Raw genomic sequence first — 18,242 nt, 5'->3', positions numbered from 1 at the left:
TTGTAAGACACATTTTGTTCTCTCAGTTCTTCCCTGCACTTCTTGTGTTGGGAGAACCTTTCTATGAGTATATTGTTTCATTTTAACTTGTTAAAAAAAATAGTTTTTTTTGTACGGCAAAAAAAAAAGTTTTTGATTATAACAATACTATTAATCAATAAATTATGTTACTTTTGAAACTATTATTCATATTCTCTCTTTACAATAAATAATTAAGAGTATTATCGTCTTTAAAAAAAAACTAAGAGTATTGTCAATTAATCAAAAATTTATTTTGAACTAAGCTTTGAAAGCGAAAAATAAACTGCAACAAAATTTTTCTGTAAATGAAATAATTAAAAAGGAAAGAAGATGATAATACCCATCAATTTCCAAATGCAATTAGTGACGTGAGAGGAGCATCATAGACTCGTCATATTTGGAACTTTTAAGTAAATTAACCATTTATGCAACTTGGAAGAAAATTGACCATTTATCATATTGTATGAGATTTTTTTCCTTAGGTCAAATATATATAAGTGCAACAAAATCTATTCAAAAGGTATAAAAGCTCGTTTTGGTAAAAAAAAAAAAAAGTTTAAAAGCTCTCTAATTTTTGTCATTACTCCCAACCAATCATAATCAGGTCGCCGGCACCAACTAGATACGTTTAGATTTGGCATTACTTCTTGGCGTTCCAAATATACAAAACACCAGGATGATTATTATTTTATAAACTCTGATAAAATCCCCATTAAAACAAATTACATACCACAGAAAGATCTAAACCAAATATCATGACCAAACTGAGGGACGTCTACACTATTAGGCCAACAAAGCCTTCGTTTTATAAATTTTTATTTATTTAACTAATATATATATATATATATATATATATATATATATATATATATATATATATGTATGTATGTATGTATGTATGTATGTATATTTTTTTTAGTAGATATATGTATAGATTATTACAAGCAATTATATTATTCCTTTTTTACAGTACCAATACACAACTCTTCTCTGACTTCTCTCTAGTCACATACATCGCTGCTCATTTCTCCTTTCAATCCAAATCTCCGGATTCAAGATGCTGCTCCATCAATTACTTAGTTTAAGTTTTGATGATATTTTGTTAAGATGATGTTCTGTGGTTTCTTGCTCTTGTTAAAATAGCTTAGATGTGAAAGCACTTTAATCCAAGATCTCAAGTCATCTACAATAGTATCCTATGTTAATAAGAATTAGTATTGAGTTTAGAAGTTTCTTGGTAGTCAAGATTTCTCACAATTGTGTTTTTATGGGTATTTGATTCGATTCAAATATGTTACCAAGCACTTCTGAATTGAATCATCATTTGTCTCAGGAATCCTTGTTTTTCTAAAGGTTTGATTCGATTAAAAAAATCCTTGGAGAATTTGAATCGAACCATTAGAGCATTCAGGTATCTAATCTTAGCTCTTTGATTCGTATTAATGTTCGTTGAATTGTATCAACCTTTATCTGAAAATCATGATTTGTAGAATCAATTTATAGTTGAAATTAACTCTTTTCACTCACCTATATATACCCTTATACACAGACTTTCTAATTCATAGAATCAATTTGTAAATACACTTTAAAGTCTCCAAACCCTCTCTCTTTCCAACATATTCACATTAAACACTTTTTCTAAGAACTTTTGTAGATTTTGAGGTTTAGATTGATGGGGTGCTATAGGATATTGTAGGATTTGTTTCTCAAGGATCTTGGTCGAGCATAAAGGATTTGAAGGAAAAAAGGGCACTTTTCACCTCCAAAGGTAATTGTGGGGGTTGTTTCTCATCGATTCAAGGTTCAAGGGATCAAAGTAGAGGAATAGCAAAGATGATTTCTAGGAGTAGAGATCAAAGTATTGCATGCAAGCTTGAAATTATGCAAGCTTGAAATTCGAAGATCTTGTGGCAGTCCAATTTCAAGAAGTCTTGAAGAATGGATCTTGTGTGATTGCTTAGTGATGACAAGTCATCTTACGTTATTCTTAGCATGTTTTCCAGTCATTTTCAGTAGGTTTTACCAGCAAAACGAAGGAGTATTAGAACGATTGCCTATGATTTCGGAACATTTGTAATGTTTTCTATATTTGAGTCTGTAATTTTGTTCTTCCCGAAACATAGCAATTTTAAGGTGTTTTTGATGTAATTCACAAAGAAATCATGCAAATCGAAAAAGCAAGAACATCCGAAGATTTGAAAACCTTGGGAAGATCAAGAATGAAGATTCAAGAGGCCTGAAAATACTTTATAGAAGGAGGAATTTTGTTCCCAGGTCCAAAGACAACTTATATGGAAGCAAACGCCAAAACGATGGAAAAACGGAGAAAAAGTGGTCGGGACGCACTCACATGCGCCTAGGGTACATTCCATGCCCCTAGGGCATGCCATGCGCCTTGGGCATGGTGAGTTTCACACTCACATGCGCCTAGGGCATGTGGTGTGCTCCCCGTGCACTAAAAAAGTGCGGAGCGAAAACATCTTTCCTTCTTTTTGTGGGTAGGGCCCGCGTTTTCAGCCCAAACCCAGGTGGAAACTCTTCCTATAAATACCGCCTTCCTCATTCATAATTTCTTGTTCAGAACTGGAGTAGTTCAAGAGGAAGGCCATTCTAGGAGCTTCATGAGTAGTTTTTTCTATCTTACCTTGTTTTCTAGGGTATGTTTTTATCTTTTAGTAATTTGTCTTTAGTTACCATGTGTAACTAAATCTTATTAGGTTATGGTTCTAAGATGAACCTCAGTTTATTTTGTTGGATAATTATTTAATTTAATGTCGATTATTTATTTATTTTCCGTTCGCTATTAAGTTTTATTAGGTTTAGTTTATTTGTATTGTAGTGCAACCCTAGCTTAGGTACTTAAGTTGTGACAGGGCCTAATATTGATACTTATATCTTGATATTTATATCTACCTATCTAGGAATTAATTAGTTAAGAAACTAGACGAAAGATACCGAAAGCACATAGACCCTAGTAGTAAGTACTTAGGAGTTGACATTACTAATATTGAGTAAAATCTGTTGAACCTAGAATGTAACTAGTAATTCTTAATTGAGGAAACAAGTACTATAAGATCTAGACCGAACCTATTAGAACCATTCTACTAAACACTTGGTAAGGTAGACACTGATAAGAATTCCCTTTTGTAGAACTACTACGAGAGAGGGAGAGTGTGCTATGAGATACCTAAGATTCATATATGGGAAACCCCTTTAGGAACATTGACCTTCATTGCCTTTGGAAATTTAAGAATGCCAATATAAAGTCTATGTTTCAATTACCTTTGAGGGATTAAGACCCCACACGTAAGGATCACCATGTGACCAGTAGGTGCAACTCAACATCGTAGGGATAAACCTAAATCGACCGAGATAGAATAAACCCCGCACGTAAGGATCACCATGCGATCATCAGGTGCAACTTGACAACTGATTAGGTTAGAACGTCCTAACGACCACATCACTTGTATAGTCTACTTAAGATAAATAAATGTGACATGAATGTTATTTAAATCCAACAAATAAATAGTGGGGATTCAAAGAATTCTAACCGCTGCTTAATTTTCTGCAACCAAAATTGGTAATTCGCTTTGTTGCAAACAAATAAAAATTGCAATCTCTATCCTTCAACTCTTTTATTTTATTTTACTGTTTAAAAATAAGTAAAGTGAATTGCTTGGACAAAACGACAATCCCCGTGAATACAATACTCTACATATCACTTAATTACTTGGTGAACAATTTGGTACTTACCTAATATGACCATCACTTAACATAGAAGATTAGGAATCAGAGGAATATTTGTAATCATACACTTGTAAGCATTTTCATGATATTGGAAGCCCATAGAAGATACTTATTCCTCTACAAAGAGAGAATGTACCCCTAGCGAGGACGAAAAGGGGGTACCTCTATAAATCTCAGTGTTCTTCTCTCCCTTATCCTTTTACTTTCAGCAATTTAATTTTGATATATGAATATATTGAATGAATTAGTTACCATTTAATTGTGAGTGTTAATTTTACATTAACCTAATCTCAATCTCCTTGATTGAGGTATAAACTTTCATCTCATTGACAATCAAACTTGGAAATTAACTGTTAAATAGTTCATTCATATATCAAGTGTTCATATTCTTAGATAGTGTGTTTTATCATCAGTTGTTTTGGTTTGAGATAATTTAGTTTTGTGATTTAGATTGTGTATTGATTATTGATTTAGGAAATAAAATTCTTTGTTGAATTATTATTTTTACACATTGATTTAGTCTTATCATTTGAATCGTTAGCATAAATCCAATAGTCACGATAATTTTCAAAGGTCTTCTAAATTACGCTTTTCGCAAACGCTTTATTTAAAAAGAATTTATTCACCCCCTTTAGATTCCTTGTTTAATCGTCATATCGACCAATCGTGGTTTCCATGGTGGTGGGTTTGCCGTTCTTACGGATGCATCACCCTATTCTCCGTTTTGGGTTGATGTTGGTACTCTGTCGCATCGACGTCACCTTTTGTTTTGGAACCCCATTAGGGTTGGCATCCTTTATTCACTCCATGACTTTTTGTTGGTGGTGAGTGGATTTTTTTCTCTAGATCTGGTAACTTACATGACACTGGTTGTTGTTGAGTTCATGGCTAAAACTGAATTGTCGGCATCAGGTCAACTTTTTTTGGTAGTTATGGTCATTGTGAGTGTAACACCCTATTTCTATTAAGCGGTAAAACGCGCGAATACATCAGAAATATTCTAGAAATAGATGCTACGTCTCAAAACAAACCAAACAATATCATGCATATATATAATATTTCAACGGTCACAGCGGAATTCAAATCATAAACTTCAACATATACATGCCATGGTCAAATAAATCCTCATATGAAAATACTCCAAGTCCGACAAGTGGACAATAACAACAACATAGCAACAGAATCCAAAACAACAAACAGACGCTAACCCTAATCAGAGCCTATATACTATGACACTGACACGACAACGGAGAAATCTCCCGTCGTCCAAACATCCAACAAGCAAACTCACCAAGCGTCTAGTCCTGCACAACGTCTACCCATCCATACAGACAGGTAGGCGGTCGAAACCACTGGGGGTAAGCATTACATTAATCATAATCCACATATAAAAACATGGTATTCAAGAATTTATACATATCACATATACATAACCACCCCTCCTAGAATACTAGCATCATATGATTAACATCCCCCATTACTTGCATCTCAAGCTATCACATTATTATCATAGCATAGCATGCATAATCAACCTCTAATCAAGTCATCAATAAAAGCTCATCATTTATCAACATCAATCAATGATCACATCACTTACCTCATTACTCATTTAGCATGCTTAATTCAACAAGTACAATTCATCATTTCAGGTTACAAGCAATCAATCATCATCATCAAAGAAATCACCACATCATTATTATTAAAATAACCATCATCAATTGATTCACCAAATGTATAAGCACAAACAATTAAGACATGCAATTAGAGCATAATACAATTAGTCACAACCATCCACAAAATTCACCAATGTGCATATACACCAATCCACGTAATCACAACATTCTCCAAATTTCACCAATACACATATTCACCAAGTCATATATTCAATTATGACACAACTCATCAATTATTCAAATGCATGCAATGTTCTAGACTCTTCTCTAGATGCATGTGGTACCAAATCACCAACAGTCATTAGATGCCAACTGAACATCTATGTAAGAGTACACCTCCTCTTACATGTAAGAGTACACCTCCTCTTACAACAACTATGTAAAAGTACACCTCCTTTTACATTTCAACATATGACTCAACATGATCATGATGCATGGACATACAACAACGACCCGATAATGCACAACTTCAACATAACAACGACAATGTAAAAGTACACCTCCAATTACATTGACTACCTCAACAACAACTGCATTATCAAGTATACGTGTCCACACATTCAACAATCACAATCAAATAAGAGTCATCAACATACATCAACATCATCAACTTAATCATCATTATATACATCAACAACCAACAACATCAACATCGGCTCACAATTCATTTCCATTTACATCACATAAATCAAGTAAAATGGAATAACACAACAGTTTATGATAAACATCATTCTCATCCTTCCACAATCATTCAAACACAATTATCTAGTCATATGTGACCATTCACAAAAGATTCATAAGACTTTAGTTCATCAAGGTTCATTTCTACTAAGTTCGTCTCCAAAAGTCACCATTTAAAAATAATAGAAGTTATGAACCAAAACCAATTCTACAAGCTCAATTGCCTATGCCATGTATTCTCATAAGTCACTTATGTGTGCAGTGGAGGTTACAAAAGCATTTCATCGGCCACACATGAAGAATTCCCAAAAATCACGAATCGTCTCTTAGCATCATTTTGCAAAACCAATTCAATTCCCAAAATAAAACCAAGTTAGACCCAAGCTATGATACTCTTAGAAGCTTAATTATAAACTGATTGAATAAGGTTAGGCGTTTGGAATCCATTGGTATGCTTAAAAGTACATAAAAATACAAAAAAAAACAAGGTTTTAGGATTCTGCAGAACTGATACGGTCGCGTGGTCAGGACACACGGTCGTGTGATCCCTTACAGGGGACTCTGACACGGTCGTGTCATCCAGACACACGGTCGTGTCATTCCACCAGTACAGCAAAATGCAATTTTACGTTTTCGGGCATAAAATCTTGTTTTCGAATCCGATTTCATTTCCGTTTTTGCCAATGCATTCCTAACACTTAGACCATACAAACCACACTTGAAAACTTGACATTTCAACATTAAAACAACTAAATCAACTCATCCCAAAATGACTTATTTTGTAAAAGCTCTTAAAATGACTTTTACTCAAAAACCCATTTTCTTCCCAAAATGATTTCTCTCCAAAACCAAGTGATTAAAACAGAAAATCATATCATCCTAATTCATTCTAACAATCTCCTTAACTCATTCAACATCATCAAAATCAAACTTCTTCATTTTCAACCCATTTTCACAAAAGTTGTAAAATCACTACAATTCAATCACAACAATACTTTCACCAACACCCAAAGCATAAATTGATGAGAACTTCATAGCACAACAACAACTACATCATATAATCATGATCTCACCATCATTCAACAAAACCAATCATAATTCATCAATAATTCATCAACAACAACATCTCTCAACAACAACAACAACAACAATAACAATCAATCATGGGTTCATCAATAATTCATCAACAACAACATCTCATGTCATCAATTTTTGGGCAAAACACAAAGCATACATATGTACATGATTTAAGCTTGCAATTTCATCATCAACAACTCAATTAACATACAATTTACATACCCAAACATTTCATCACAACATAAGCACGAATTTACCAATTAATTCCACCATAATCAATTATTCAAATAAGCACTTAAGTAAAGAATTAGGGTAGAAGCTACAACTAAGTGATTATGAGTAAATACTAACCCCCTTACCTCTAACACCAAGAATCCTTAATTCAAGCTTCAATTTAGCTCCTAGATGATGAATCCCCTCCTCAAGCTCTAGCCCTTGATCTTGTTCTACTCTCTAGCTTCTATCTCTACTCTTCTCCAAATGAAATGAAATGTGAAAATGTTGTGAAAACCTAATTTTCACCAACAACTAGAGTTTATATATGTGCTCTATTCAATTGGGCTTATCTCTCAACCTTAATGGGCCTAACCCATTTCTATTCTAACACCCAAAATGTCACTACTCACTTAATGGTAAATTACAACACTAACGGTCACTTATCGGTAAATAAAATAATTACTACACCCTCTAGTAACTTGGTAAAATAGTAACTCTCACTAAACACTAAAAAAAAATAACTTTCTGCAAAATTACAAAATTACCCCTGCTCTCAAAATGACCAAAATGCCCCTAAGTCCAAAATGACTAAAATACCCTTCTACACCTAATTCTACAATTCCCAACCAAAAATACACACAGATGCAAATAATCACACATGACCACACATAACACACATAAATAATAAATAAAATAAATCTAGCGAAAAACGGGCTGTTACAGTGAGCGTTGTTGGATCTGGTTATGCATATTTGTTGCAGTCTTTTTTCTGTTTGAGCCTTTGAAACACATTTGTGTTTGGATGGCTTCCAATCTGTTCGAGTATGTCGCTGTTTTATGGAACAGGCTCATTAATTCGCCCGTGGAGATGTATTTGAATGACAGGTCATCTTATGTAATTTTCAACATATTATTATGTCATTTTGGTAGTGATTTGAGTCAATAAAGGGAATTTTTAGAGAAGTTGTTCATGCTTTAAGGGATATTTTTTAATGTTTTCATATCAAGTCATGTAATTCTATTTTTTTTTACCTAAACCAAGCAATTCTTCGGTGTTTTGTATGTATTATGTTAAAAACCATGTAATTCAGCAAAGCAAGACACCTGATAAATAATTGGGAAGACATGAAATGAAGATTCAAGAGGCCTCTGAAGACATTACAAGTTGGGGAAACTCTGTCCCAAGGCATAGACAATTTTGGAGGAAGAAAACACTCAAAAAGACAAAGTAAAAGGAAAAAATGCACTAAAAGTTGAAGCCACACACCCTAAGTGTGCTGCCATGCACCTCGAGTGTGTGAAACAATGTTGAAAAGCACTATTTTTAGCACCAATGCATGGCGCGCGTAGCCCTTGGCATGTGGCGCTTGCGAGGCCGAGAAAAAGCAGTGTTTTCTTGTTTTTTCTCTGTGTGTTTGGGGAAAAAAGATGGAAACTTACATATAAATACAAGGGTTCTCATTCCGAATTTGATGGTTCAAGAGGAAGGCAAGAGCTATGAGCTTCAACGAAGGAGTTTATCCTCAACCTTTGTTCTTATAGTATGTTTTATTTCTTTTGTAATTTGTCTTTGGTTACCATGAGTAACTAAACACCTATTGATTAGGGGAACCAATTGTGTGACATTGTGGTGGGAATGTCACATGACATTGCCCAACCACAATGTGACACATAGTTTTTTTATTGTGGTTGGGCAATGTCATGAGACATTTCCACCGTAATGTCACACAAGCGGTTCCCATTGATTAGGGTTCTAAGATAAAACTCTATTTTATTATTGGATCAAATTTAAGTCTTTTATTCAGATATGTTTTTAGATCTATTTAGTTTTTATATGCAAATGGCTTAATGCTTTCACGAATTCTAGGGAGTGTGACATAGTTATTTTGACCGAACATAGGAATAGGCTACAAAAGTTATTCTGATCTACTTTCTCAACATTGCATATAAACTTTATTATTTCTCCCCTAGTAAGATAGGTTTAGGCCTATCCATTTAATCTACTAAGGACTAGTAAGGGTATGTGATGAAATTCTAAAATTCCTAGGTAAAAGTGGTTCCTTTCGATGACAATTTAGGAATTTCTACCATGCCTATGTTTCAACTAACCTTTAGAGAGTAAGTCCCTGCTATAATAACTATTTGAACGCATACGAATCCATGTAGGATTAACAACCATATACCTTGTATAACATGTATGACCTTTAGGGTGATTGAGAAGTAACTTGACATCTGGAGGGACGTCAAATCCTACCAAACTAGCCACTTAAATAGAAACCTTATCTTATAACTGATAATTGTTTTGATTAATCCAACAAGGAAATAGAGGGGATTCGAAGAATTCTAATCGCCGCTAAAATTTGCAATCAAACCTTTACTTTTCAACAATCAACTAAACTTCTTTGCGAAATCAAATCAAACTTGTTTACAAGAATTTGTACTTTGTTCTCGCGCATTCAAGGTTTAGATCGAAGAAATATTTGTAATCTTACACTTCTAAACACTTTCAACATAAGAGTGGAAGGCCGTAGAAGAGGCGTTTCTTCTACGAAGAGAGGACGTACCCCTAGCGAAGATGAAAAGAGTGAACCTTTATAAATCTAGTGTTCTTCTTTCCCATATCCTTTTAATTTCAACATTTTACTTTGATACATGAAGTTATTGATTGACTTAGTTACCATATGATAGTGATTGATTATTTTTTATAAACCTAATCTTAATTTTTCATTGATTTAGATCTTTAAAAACTCAATTCAATCACATTTGATCTTGACAATTAACTTGTCAATAATTCTTTCATAAATCAAGTTGTTAATCTCTTAAGTAATGTATTTTGTTTAACAATAGGTTTGGTTTGAAATAGTCATAATTTTTGTTTTTTGATTAAGTGTATCAACTTTTGATTGATCATATTACAATTCATAGTTAGATTTTTTATTCATATTGAATTGTTGTGGTCACATTGTTTATTTCTTATCATTCGTATTATGTGCATAAATTCAATAGTCATACACTTTTTCCAAGAAATTTTAAAAATCACTCGTAAACTTTTAATCGGAAAATCTATTCACTCCCGCTAGCTTCATCTTGTCACTATCATGTCAGCCAACACTCCAAACTAACAATTTTACTCCGTTTTAATTTGATAATCTGAAGTGTATTTTACGTTTTTAGATTATAAAACTCGAACCGTGTTTACCCTTTTTTTTAGATTCAACTCAATTTATTAAAATGACATAATTTAAAAAAAATTAAAATTACATAATTTAAAATTCACAATAAAATTTATTAATTCATCATATTTTATTAATTGAACATAATTCATTTACATTAACATAACACTACGTATTACAAAAAGTTGGCAACTAAAACTAAATATGTAGCACAAGAAGATGGAGGGAGGAAGAGGGAGAAGGCTTGCCATCTCTCTCATTCACCCTCTGATAAATATGTGAACACAAGATAAAGGAGAAGGAGAAAGTGGAAACTTCTCTGAACAAACCAAAATCCAGACAGATCTAGAATACAAGATGTAGAAAAAGAACCCCCTTTAATCAATCATACTAACCCCACAAGATGACACAAGACCTTAGTTGATCCTCATATAAACAAGAATGACAAACAGCAACATAACCGCTACAAAATAAAAGTAAGAAAGAAAATGAGAGAATGTGAGCTGAAATGAAAACTTATGAAGAAAACGAGTTATTTATAGGAATGATCCTTCAACCTCGGTCAAATAGTAAAAAGACATGGTCAAATAAATTAAAAAAACACGGTCAAACAGTCAAAAAACACATGAAACATGCATGAAACCAACCAACCTTGTTGATCAAGTAACTCTCCACAGTTTGAGCACATTTCAAAGTATATAATTAAAAATTATTCCCAGATTAGTTCAGATTTTATAATATGAAATGTGATCAGACTATGTAAATACTTATGTTATGGAGAGTTTGACACATTTCAGATTATATAATATGAACCAGTCAAATAAAAGAATTTTCTGTGGTCCACATTGCACCGACAATTTAAGTGTCCCACGACATGCAGAAACTTATATAATATGTTGTGTTTAATTCATTTTCAAATCACACCACAAAATCATGAACACTTATCCACTAGATACAAACACTAAGCTAGTTGCACCTTACGACAACAGGTAGAAACATGTTTTGTTTAAGGTCCACATTGATGTCAAAGTGTTTGGCTTAAAGGATTATCTAGACCATATTAACAGTTGACTCAGACAAACGTGTTAGGTTCATCCAGATGAAACACCATGATGATGACAATGTGAGAACCATGTTCTCTATATTTGGTCAGTGTAGTTCAAAGGGATTGACTGAGTTAGACACTTCCTTGGTTAGATCATTTCATGATTTTAAAAAAAGTTTGATTCGACTCAGGACTTAAGAAGAAATCAGGGCTTACATGGATATATCAGATGAAGAATTTAGTTTGGATGATCAATGATCTTGTTTGTGTTTAATTATGTCATTTTACATTGTTGTATTATGTTGTTAAATTATCTTGTTGAAATTATGTTGTTAAAATTGTTATGTTTAATTTATGTTACTGATGTTGTTGTAGAATTATATAATGGCAGTTTTTTTCTATTTTGTGAGTTCTAAACACAGTTGGAATTATATAATCTAAAACATGTCAAACACCTCAAATCATAACTTTTAACATAGCCTATGAACATTTTGGATTAGAGAATTTACACCAAAATCGGGCATGGGTTCATATTATATAATGGGAAACAGTTCAGAATTGGGGTTATGGCATTACAAGTAAGGTTTGGACGGTTTTTGGTGTGTTTGAGTCAATTTACACGTTTCTTTTTACTATAGTTACAATATAGGGTGATGTTGTGGCTATAGAAAGCTTTGCATTATTGTCCAGTTTCATTGCAATTCCCATATTCTTTAGTTCTAATTTTTTTTCTTACTTTTCCTTTGGGTTGGGATATGATGTCATGGTCACTGTTGACCATTCATATCATCTCCAAAACTGTTGTGCGATTTTCGTATAGATGGTATGATAGTCAAAAAAGACTTTTGATAATCCATTTCTGGTTTTTTTTTACATGATTCAGATTATATAATTCAATATATCACAAATACACTTCAGATTAATCTAAACGAGGTTAAATGATAATTTTGAAGGGCGCACGAGAAATGAGTATGATTAAAAATTAAATTCTACATTTTTTGGATTATATGGGTATGAGCCCGATTCTATGTGTAGGATTTTGCTCATTTCACCTCAATTTTTGCTCATTAACACACAAAAATTACCTTAATGCCATCCACAGAAGTTAACTATCGCTCGCTCCCTGTGGCAATTAACAGTTGTTGCATTCTGGTTTGCACCATAATAGTAACAACACCTCCACACTACTCCAAAATACAAACCAAACCTCTTTTCATTAACATGTAATTCTCTTAGGACAAGAAAAAAAATGCATGGATGTAAAATAATAGAAAACCACAAATTATAATTTATTGTTTTATTTCATCTTCGTTTGAATCGGGCAATTTTAGTACATCAATATAATTAAGGAAACCATACATGACATTATCCCTAAGGATATTGTATCATTATCGTGTAGAATTTTGTTTAATTCATGGAAGTTTTCTGAAAATGTTGGCATTGAAGTGTCATATACTTAGTTTAATGATTTGTCGGTCTCTTCGAAAACTCAAAAGAATGGAGAGAACATGTTTTGTATACTACCTAATAAGCTATATATGTCCTCAAATTAAATTCTTTTATATAAGATGAGTAATGACAAAAAATAATGCATTTCAATATATTATTTTGAACTTCATCCTACTACCCTGCCAACTCACATGTTGCAATTGATAGAGGAGCAAGATTAAGCTCAAAACAACATCTTGAAAATTCATTTTCTTTTGTCACGCTCATCTTATATGAATTAATTTGATGTGAGAACCTATGTAGCTCATTAGGTAGAATAGAAAACATGTTCTCTTCATTCTTTTGAGTTTCGGTAAAGACTTGAAAATCATTACACTAAGTATAAAACACTTCAATGCCAACATTTTTAGAAATTATCATGAATTAAACTTAAATCCAACGAAATAACGATATAACATCCTCTAAAAAAAGATACAACATAATAAAACACAACATAATATATCATGGATCAGACAACCTGACATCTTCATTTAGTTCCTCCGTGAGAGCCTTGAATTCTTCGTTTTTTCAGGGCCAAATCAAACTTTGTCGAATATTTTCGAAAGATTTGACCAACAAAGCATCCAACTCGACCGGTCCTTTAGTACTGTGCTGACAAAATATCGAGAACATGGTTCTTATGTTTCGTCATTCCTGAGCTTCATCTTGGTTAAATGGATGTTTCCATATGATTCGGTCAGTGGATGACGATACTCAGCACAGTCCACCCTCCTTATGTCGTTGTGATTAAGTTCATAGTTGATTTGATCTAGTTGATCCTTCAGATCGAACAGTGTGACATCGACCCGAACCCTGAACAGATTGGGTTTTCCAGCGTTGTAGTAGAATGCAGCTAACTTGGTGTTTACATCTACTGGATAAGTGTTCAAATCTACAACATACGAAATGAAAAATAATCAATGAAAAACACATTCAAACATTTCATCGAACACTTAGAGTGCAAAATATACATACTTGGTTCATTGGGTTATTCAACCTAATCTAAAAAGCATTCATAATGCAAACAAGCAAACATTTAATTACTTACTACCTCAAAAAATATCAAAATTAACATAAACCCTAAACCCTAAAATATTACCAATTTAAGGGGAAAAATGTAACATATAAAACATAAAATATCAATGCCAAGTGATTATGAAAACTTGTTATTGGAGTGATGGGTGATTTGAATTTGAAAAAATTGGATGTTTGTTGATTTGAGATAGTTTTAGAATTTGATTTTTGTGTTTTGAATGTAACGGAAAAAATGGGGGTTGCTGGTTGTATTAAACAAGAACGCAACGACAGTTGACAGTCATTGGTTCATTTAGCGAGCGACAGTTAACTATTGGTTGAAGCGAACGACAATCAACTGGGAGTATTAAAGTAATTTTGGGGTGTTAAAGAGCAATTTTTTATGTGAGATGAGTAAACTCCCTATGAGTAAAATCCAATAATTTTTTAGTTTGGACCCCAAGAAAACGATTATCCAAACGTGACAAACAAAACCAACTTGTGTGGAAAAATAAGAGCAAAACATGTTCCTCACTTCTCCTCCACAATTCTAAAACAAGAAAAAACAATTTAGAGAAAATAAAACAACAAAATCAAATTATCCATTCCCCCTTTCTATGTTGTGTTACACTTCTTAAACCACAACCAAGTTTTTTCCACCTTAATACTACCACTTCAATTTCTCAGAAACCATGGTCATATACCTCTCTCCTTCTCCACCCTCACACTCCACTTCCATCATCAGATTATCCAATTCAAAGAGACCCATTTCAGATTCTTCCTTAAGCTTCAAAACCCATTTCTCAAAATCACTTTTTTCTTCTTCATTCACTTCCTCTAACGTGAAACTCACCACCAAGAAGCAGTTTTTGCATAGTAAAAGAAATAGGGTTGGTTTTAGGACATGTAGAGCAATTGGTGGATTTGATTATGGAAGCTTTGAAGGTCCTCAGTCTGTGCTTGAAGCTGCTGCTGTATTGACAGCTATCATTGTTGTTCATGAAAGTGGTCATTTTCTTGCTGCTTCTCTTCAAGGGATTCATGTGAGTAAATTTGCTGTTGGGTTTGGTCCAATTTTAGCTAAGTTTAATGCAAAAAATGTTGAATATTCAATTAGAGCTTTTCCTCTTGGTGGGTTTGTAGGGTTTCCTGATAATGATCCAGATAGTGATATTCCTGTTGATGATGTAAATTTGCTTAAGAATAGACCAATATTAGATAGGATTATTGTGGTTTCGGCCGGTGTTATTGCAAATGTTATTTTTGCAATAGTTATTATATTTGTTCAAATCCTTGCTGTTGGTTTGCCTGTTCAAGAAATATTTCCTGGTGTGAATGTGCCGGAGGTTCGACCTTTTTCGGCTGCTTCGCGAGATGGATTGCTTTCGGGGGATGTGATCCTTGAAGTTAATGGAAATCAGTTTCTTAAACCGGGGTCTAATTCTGTTTCTGAAGTTGTTGATGTCATTAAGAGTAGCCCTAAGAAATATGTTTTGCTTAAGGTTAAGAGGGGGGGACAAGACTTCCAAATTAGGGTAACACCGGATGAGAATTTTGATGGAACTGGTAAAATTGGAGTTCAGTTAGCTCCAAATATCAAGTTGTCGAAGGTTAGGCCGAAAAATGTAGTGGAAGCTGTGACCTTTACTGCGAAAGAGTTTTGGGGTTTATCGTCGAATGTTTTTGATGGGTTAAAGCAGACATTTTTGAACTTTTCTCAGACAGCTAGTAAGGTTTCAGGTCCTGTAGCGATTATTGCTGTTGGTGCAGAAGTTGCGCGGTCGAACATCGATGGTCTCTACCAATTTGCAGCCATACTGAATATTAACCTTGCGATTATAAACCTTCTACCTTTGCCGGCTTTGGATGGAGGAACATTGGCGTTGATTCTCGTTGAGGCTGCTAGGGGCGGGAGAAAGCTACCTATGGAGGTGGAGCAACGGATCATGTCATCAGGAATTATGCTTGTTTTGCTTCTTGGGTTATACCTTATTATTCGCGATACTCTTAACCTTGATTTTTTCAAGGAAATCTTGTAATTGTTGTGAAGTCTGATTCGCAATGGGATTCAAATTATATTTCATGATTCTTACCTGCAAGGCCGTTGCACCTGGTTCGTTGCCGATGATGTTATCAGTAGAGGAGACAAGATCATTGTAAATGATTGAGGCAAGTTTCTTCCTCTAGGGATGTTATGTGAGAGACATATCTTTGTTACTAATTCATTGATCTCATCATGGTCGTATTTGTGGTCATGGAATATCAATTTACAAGTTACAAATACTAGTTTTTTTTTTTTTTTTTTAATTTCTCTGCTCAAAACATACAGAAATACTAGTTTTATCTGTGAATTTTAATACATTGTCCTCTGTACTTTGTGGCATTCATTTAGTTATCCTTTACGCGTATAAATATGGTTCTGCATTGAATTTTGGTGATCTGCATTCCCTGCCTCTTGAAATATGATCGACTTGTTTGTGTTTCAAAAATCATTATGAATTCTTTTCTTAATTTCGTGATCGTGTCAAATTGAAGTTCACTTTTTTTCTTTCTTTTTATAATGTGTCAGCTGTTAAAATCAGAGTTTAATCTCTGTAGAAAACTTAGTTGTTTGACAGAATGCATTATCTTTTAGTCTATTTTCTTCCCTACATGAAACAAAATGTGGAACAAACATCAAGTCAAGTTTCCTTCATATGTCAATGTTATCTAGATAGCTAGCCAATTACAGGACCCTTGTATGAAACATCGGAGAATGGAGATTAAATGTTGGGTGAGAGTGAAAGTGAAATATAAGAATTGAAACTAGGATTACCATTTGTGTGCATATTTTACCATTATGTTGAATTGAAACCAACATTTTTTTATTGACATCTTAAGCACTGACCTATAATGGATGTTATAGTTTTCAGAACATAGTAATGTTTGGTATAATTAGTGTCTGACTTCTCCTCAAACAAAGTTCTATATAGACTATTTTACTGAATTTGGCACAAGGGAATCGAACGTGGAACCTGGAGAGGAGCATATTCAGGATCTCAAAACCAACACCACAAAGCCAACTCAGATGAGTTATCATAGCTGTTATTTTATCTTATCTCCATCTCAATGGTCCCCTTTATGAGTCTCGAATTTTTTTATTACAAGTTAAAATCAACACGAGTTTTGATAAATGAAAGCATAAAATATTTTTCTATGTATTAGTACAATGCTAATTAATATAAAGAGTAAAATACACTCCCTTCCCTTGAGTGATTGTGATATTACACTTCCCTCCCCTCTTGTTTTGAAACACACACTTCCCTCCCTTTAGAGATAATAATATGATATATTTAAACCATTTTAAAATTTTCAATTAAATTCGATAGTCAATCTCCATTAGACACCAAGTTTATTACTATAATACCCTTTTCCTTATATGTTTTCATCTTTCATTCGTTTACATCACCATAAATCCATAATCACCATTGTTGAGATTATAAATTTCAAAGCATTTACCTTCAATTGATCTCTAAAGGATAGCTGATTGCAATGATGATGGTTGTCAATATATGAGGTGGGATCAGCGAAGAAAGGCACACGTATCCCAATTTCAACGAATGTCTAAGTAAATTGAAGAGTATAAGGGCCTGTTTGGATTGAGTTTATTTTGAGCTTATGAAAAAGAGCTTATGCAAATAAATAAGCTTTTATGTTAATTCATAAGATTTTACTAGCAAAAATTGTATATTTATAAGTTGTTTTTTTTTCGTAAACTACCTTAACAAGTTTATAAATAATACATCAATGCTAATTTATTTTAATAAGCTGCATTGCATAAGCTATAAAATAAGCCAATCTAAATAGACCCTAAATGGCATAATTAGCAATTGCCTTCAATTTTTGTAGCTTGTGATGACTAATGAATTTTTTAGATAAGTATGTGCAGGGATGTCGACAGCAGTAGGCAAAAGGATATTAAAGTAATTAACAAAAAAATTCAATAGAATTTGCTTTATACTTAATTGAAAAATTTAAAGTGTATTAGATATATTATATTATTATCTCTCAAGGGAGGGAAATGTGAGTTTTAAAACTAGAGGGAAGGGGAGTGTAATATCACAATCA

The 18,242-nt window shown here is 33.3% G+C and overlaps 1 protein-coding gene and 1 long non-coding RNA gene across 2 annotated transcripts; both read left to right on the top strand.

Annotated features, from left to right (window-relative positions):
- Nucleotides 1-236: 236 nt before the first annotated feature.
- LOC146929773 (uncharacterized) lies at nt 237-2,815 on the top strand. Its single transcript, XR_015006146.1, has 2 exons — nt 237-1,432; nt 1,708-2,815. It is a non-coding gene; the product is annotated as an uncharacterized LOC146929773 (long non-coding RNA).
- An 11,807-nt stretch (nt 2,816-14,622) lies between these two features.
- Nucleotides 14,623-16,508, top strand: LOC146929772 (membrane metalloprotease ARASP, chloroplastic-like). The gene has a single exon (XM_085701523.1). It carries the CDS (start codon nt 14,828-14,830, stop codon nt 16,172-16,174), a length of 1,347 nt encoding a protein of 448 aa, XP_085557649.1. The 5' UTR covers nt 14,623-14,827; the 3' UTR covers nt 16,175-16,508.
- The last annotated feature ends 1,734 nt before the right edge of the window (nt 16,509-18,242 follow it).

Source organism: Medicago sativa, chromosome 4, assembly GCF_051527215.1.
Source record: "Medicago sativa cultivar Bolivia chromosome 4, Bolivia_mono, whole genome shotgun sequence".
Taxonomy (NCBI): Eukaryota; Viridiplantae; Streptophyta; class Magnoliopsida; order Fabales; family Fabaceae; genus Medicago; species Medicago sativa.
The sequence above is the reverse complement of the archived record's forward strand: the minus strand, read 5'-3'. Positions and strand labels throughout refer to the sequence as shown.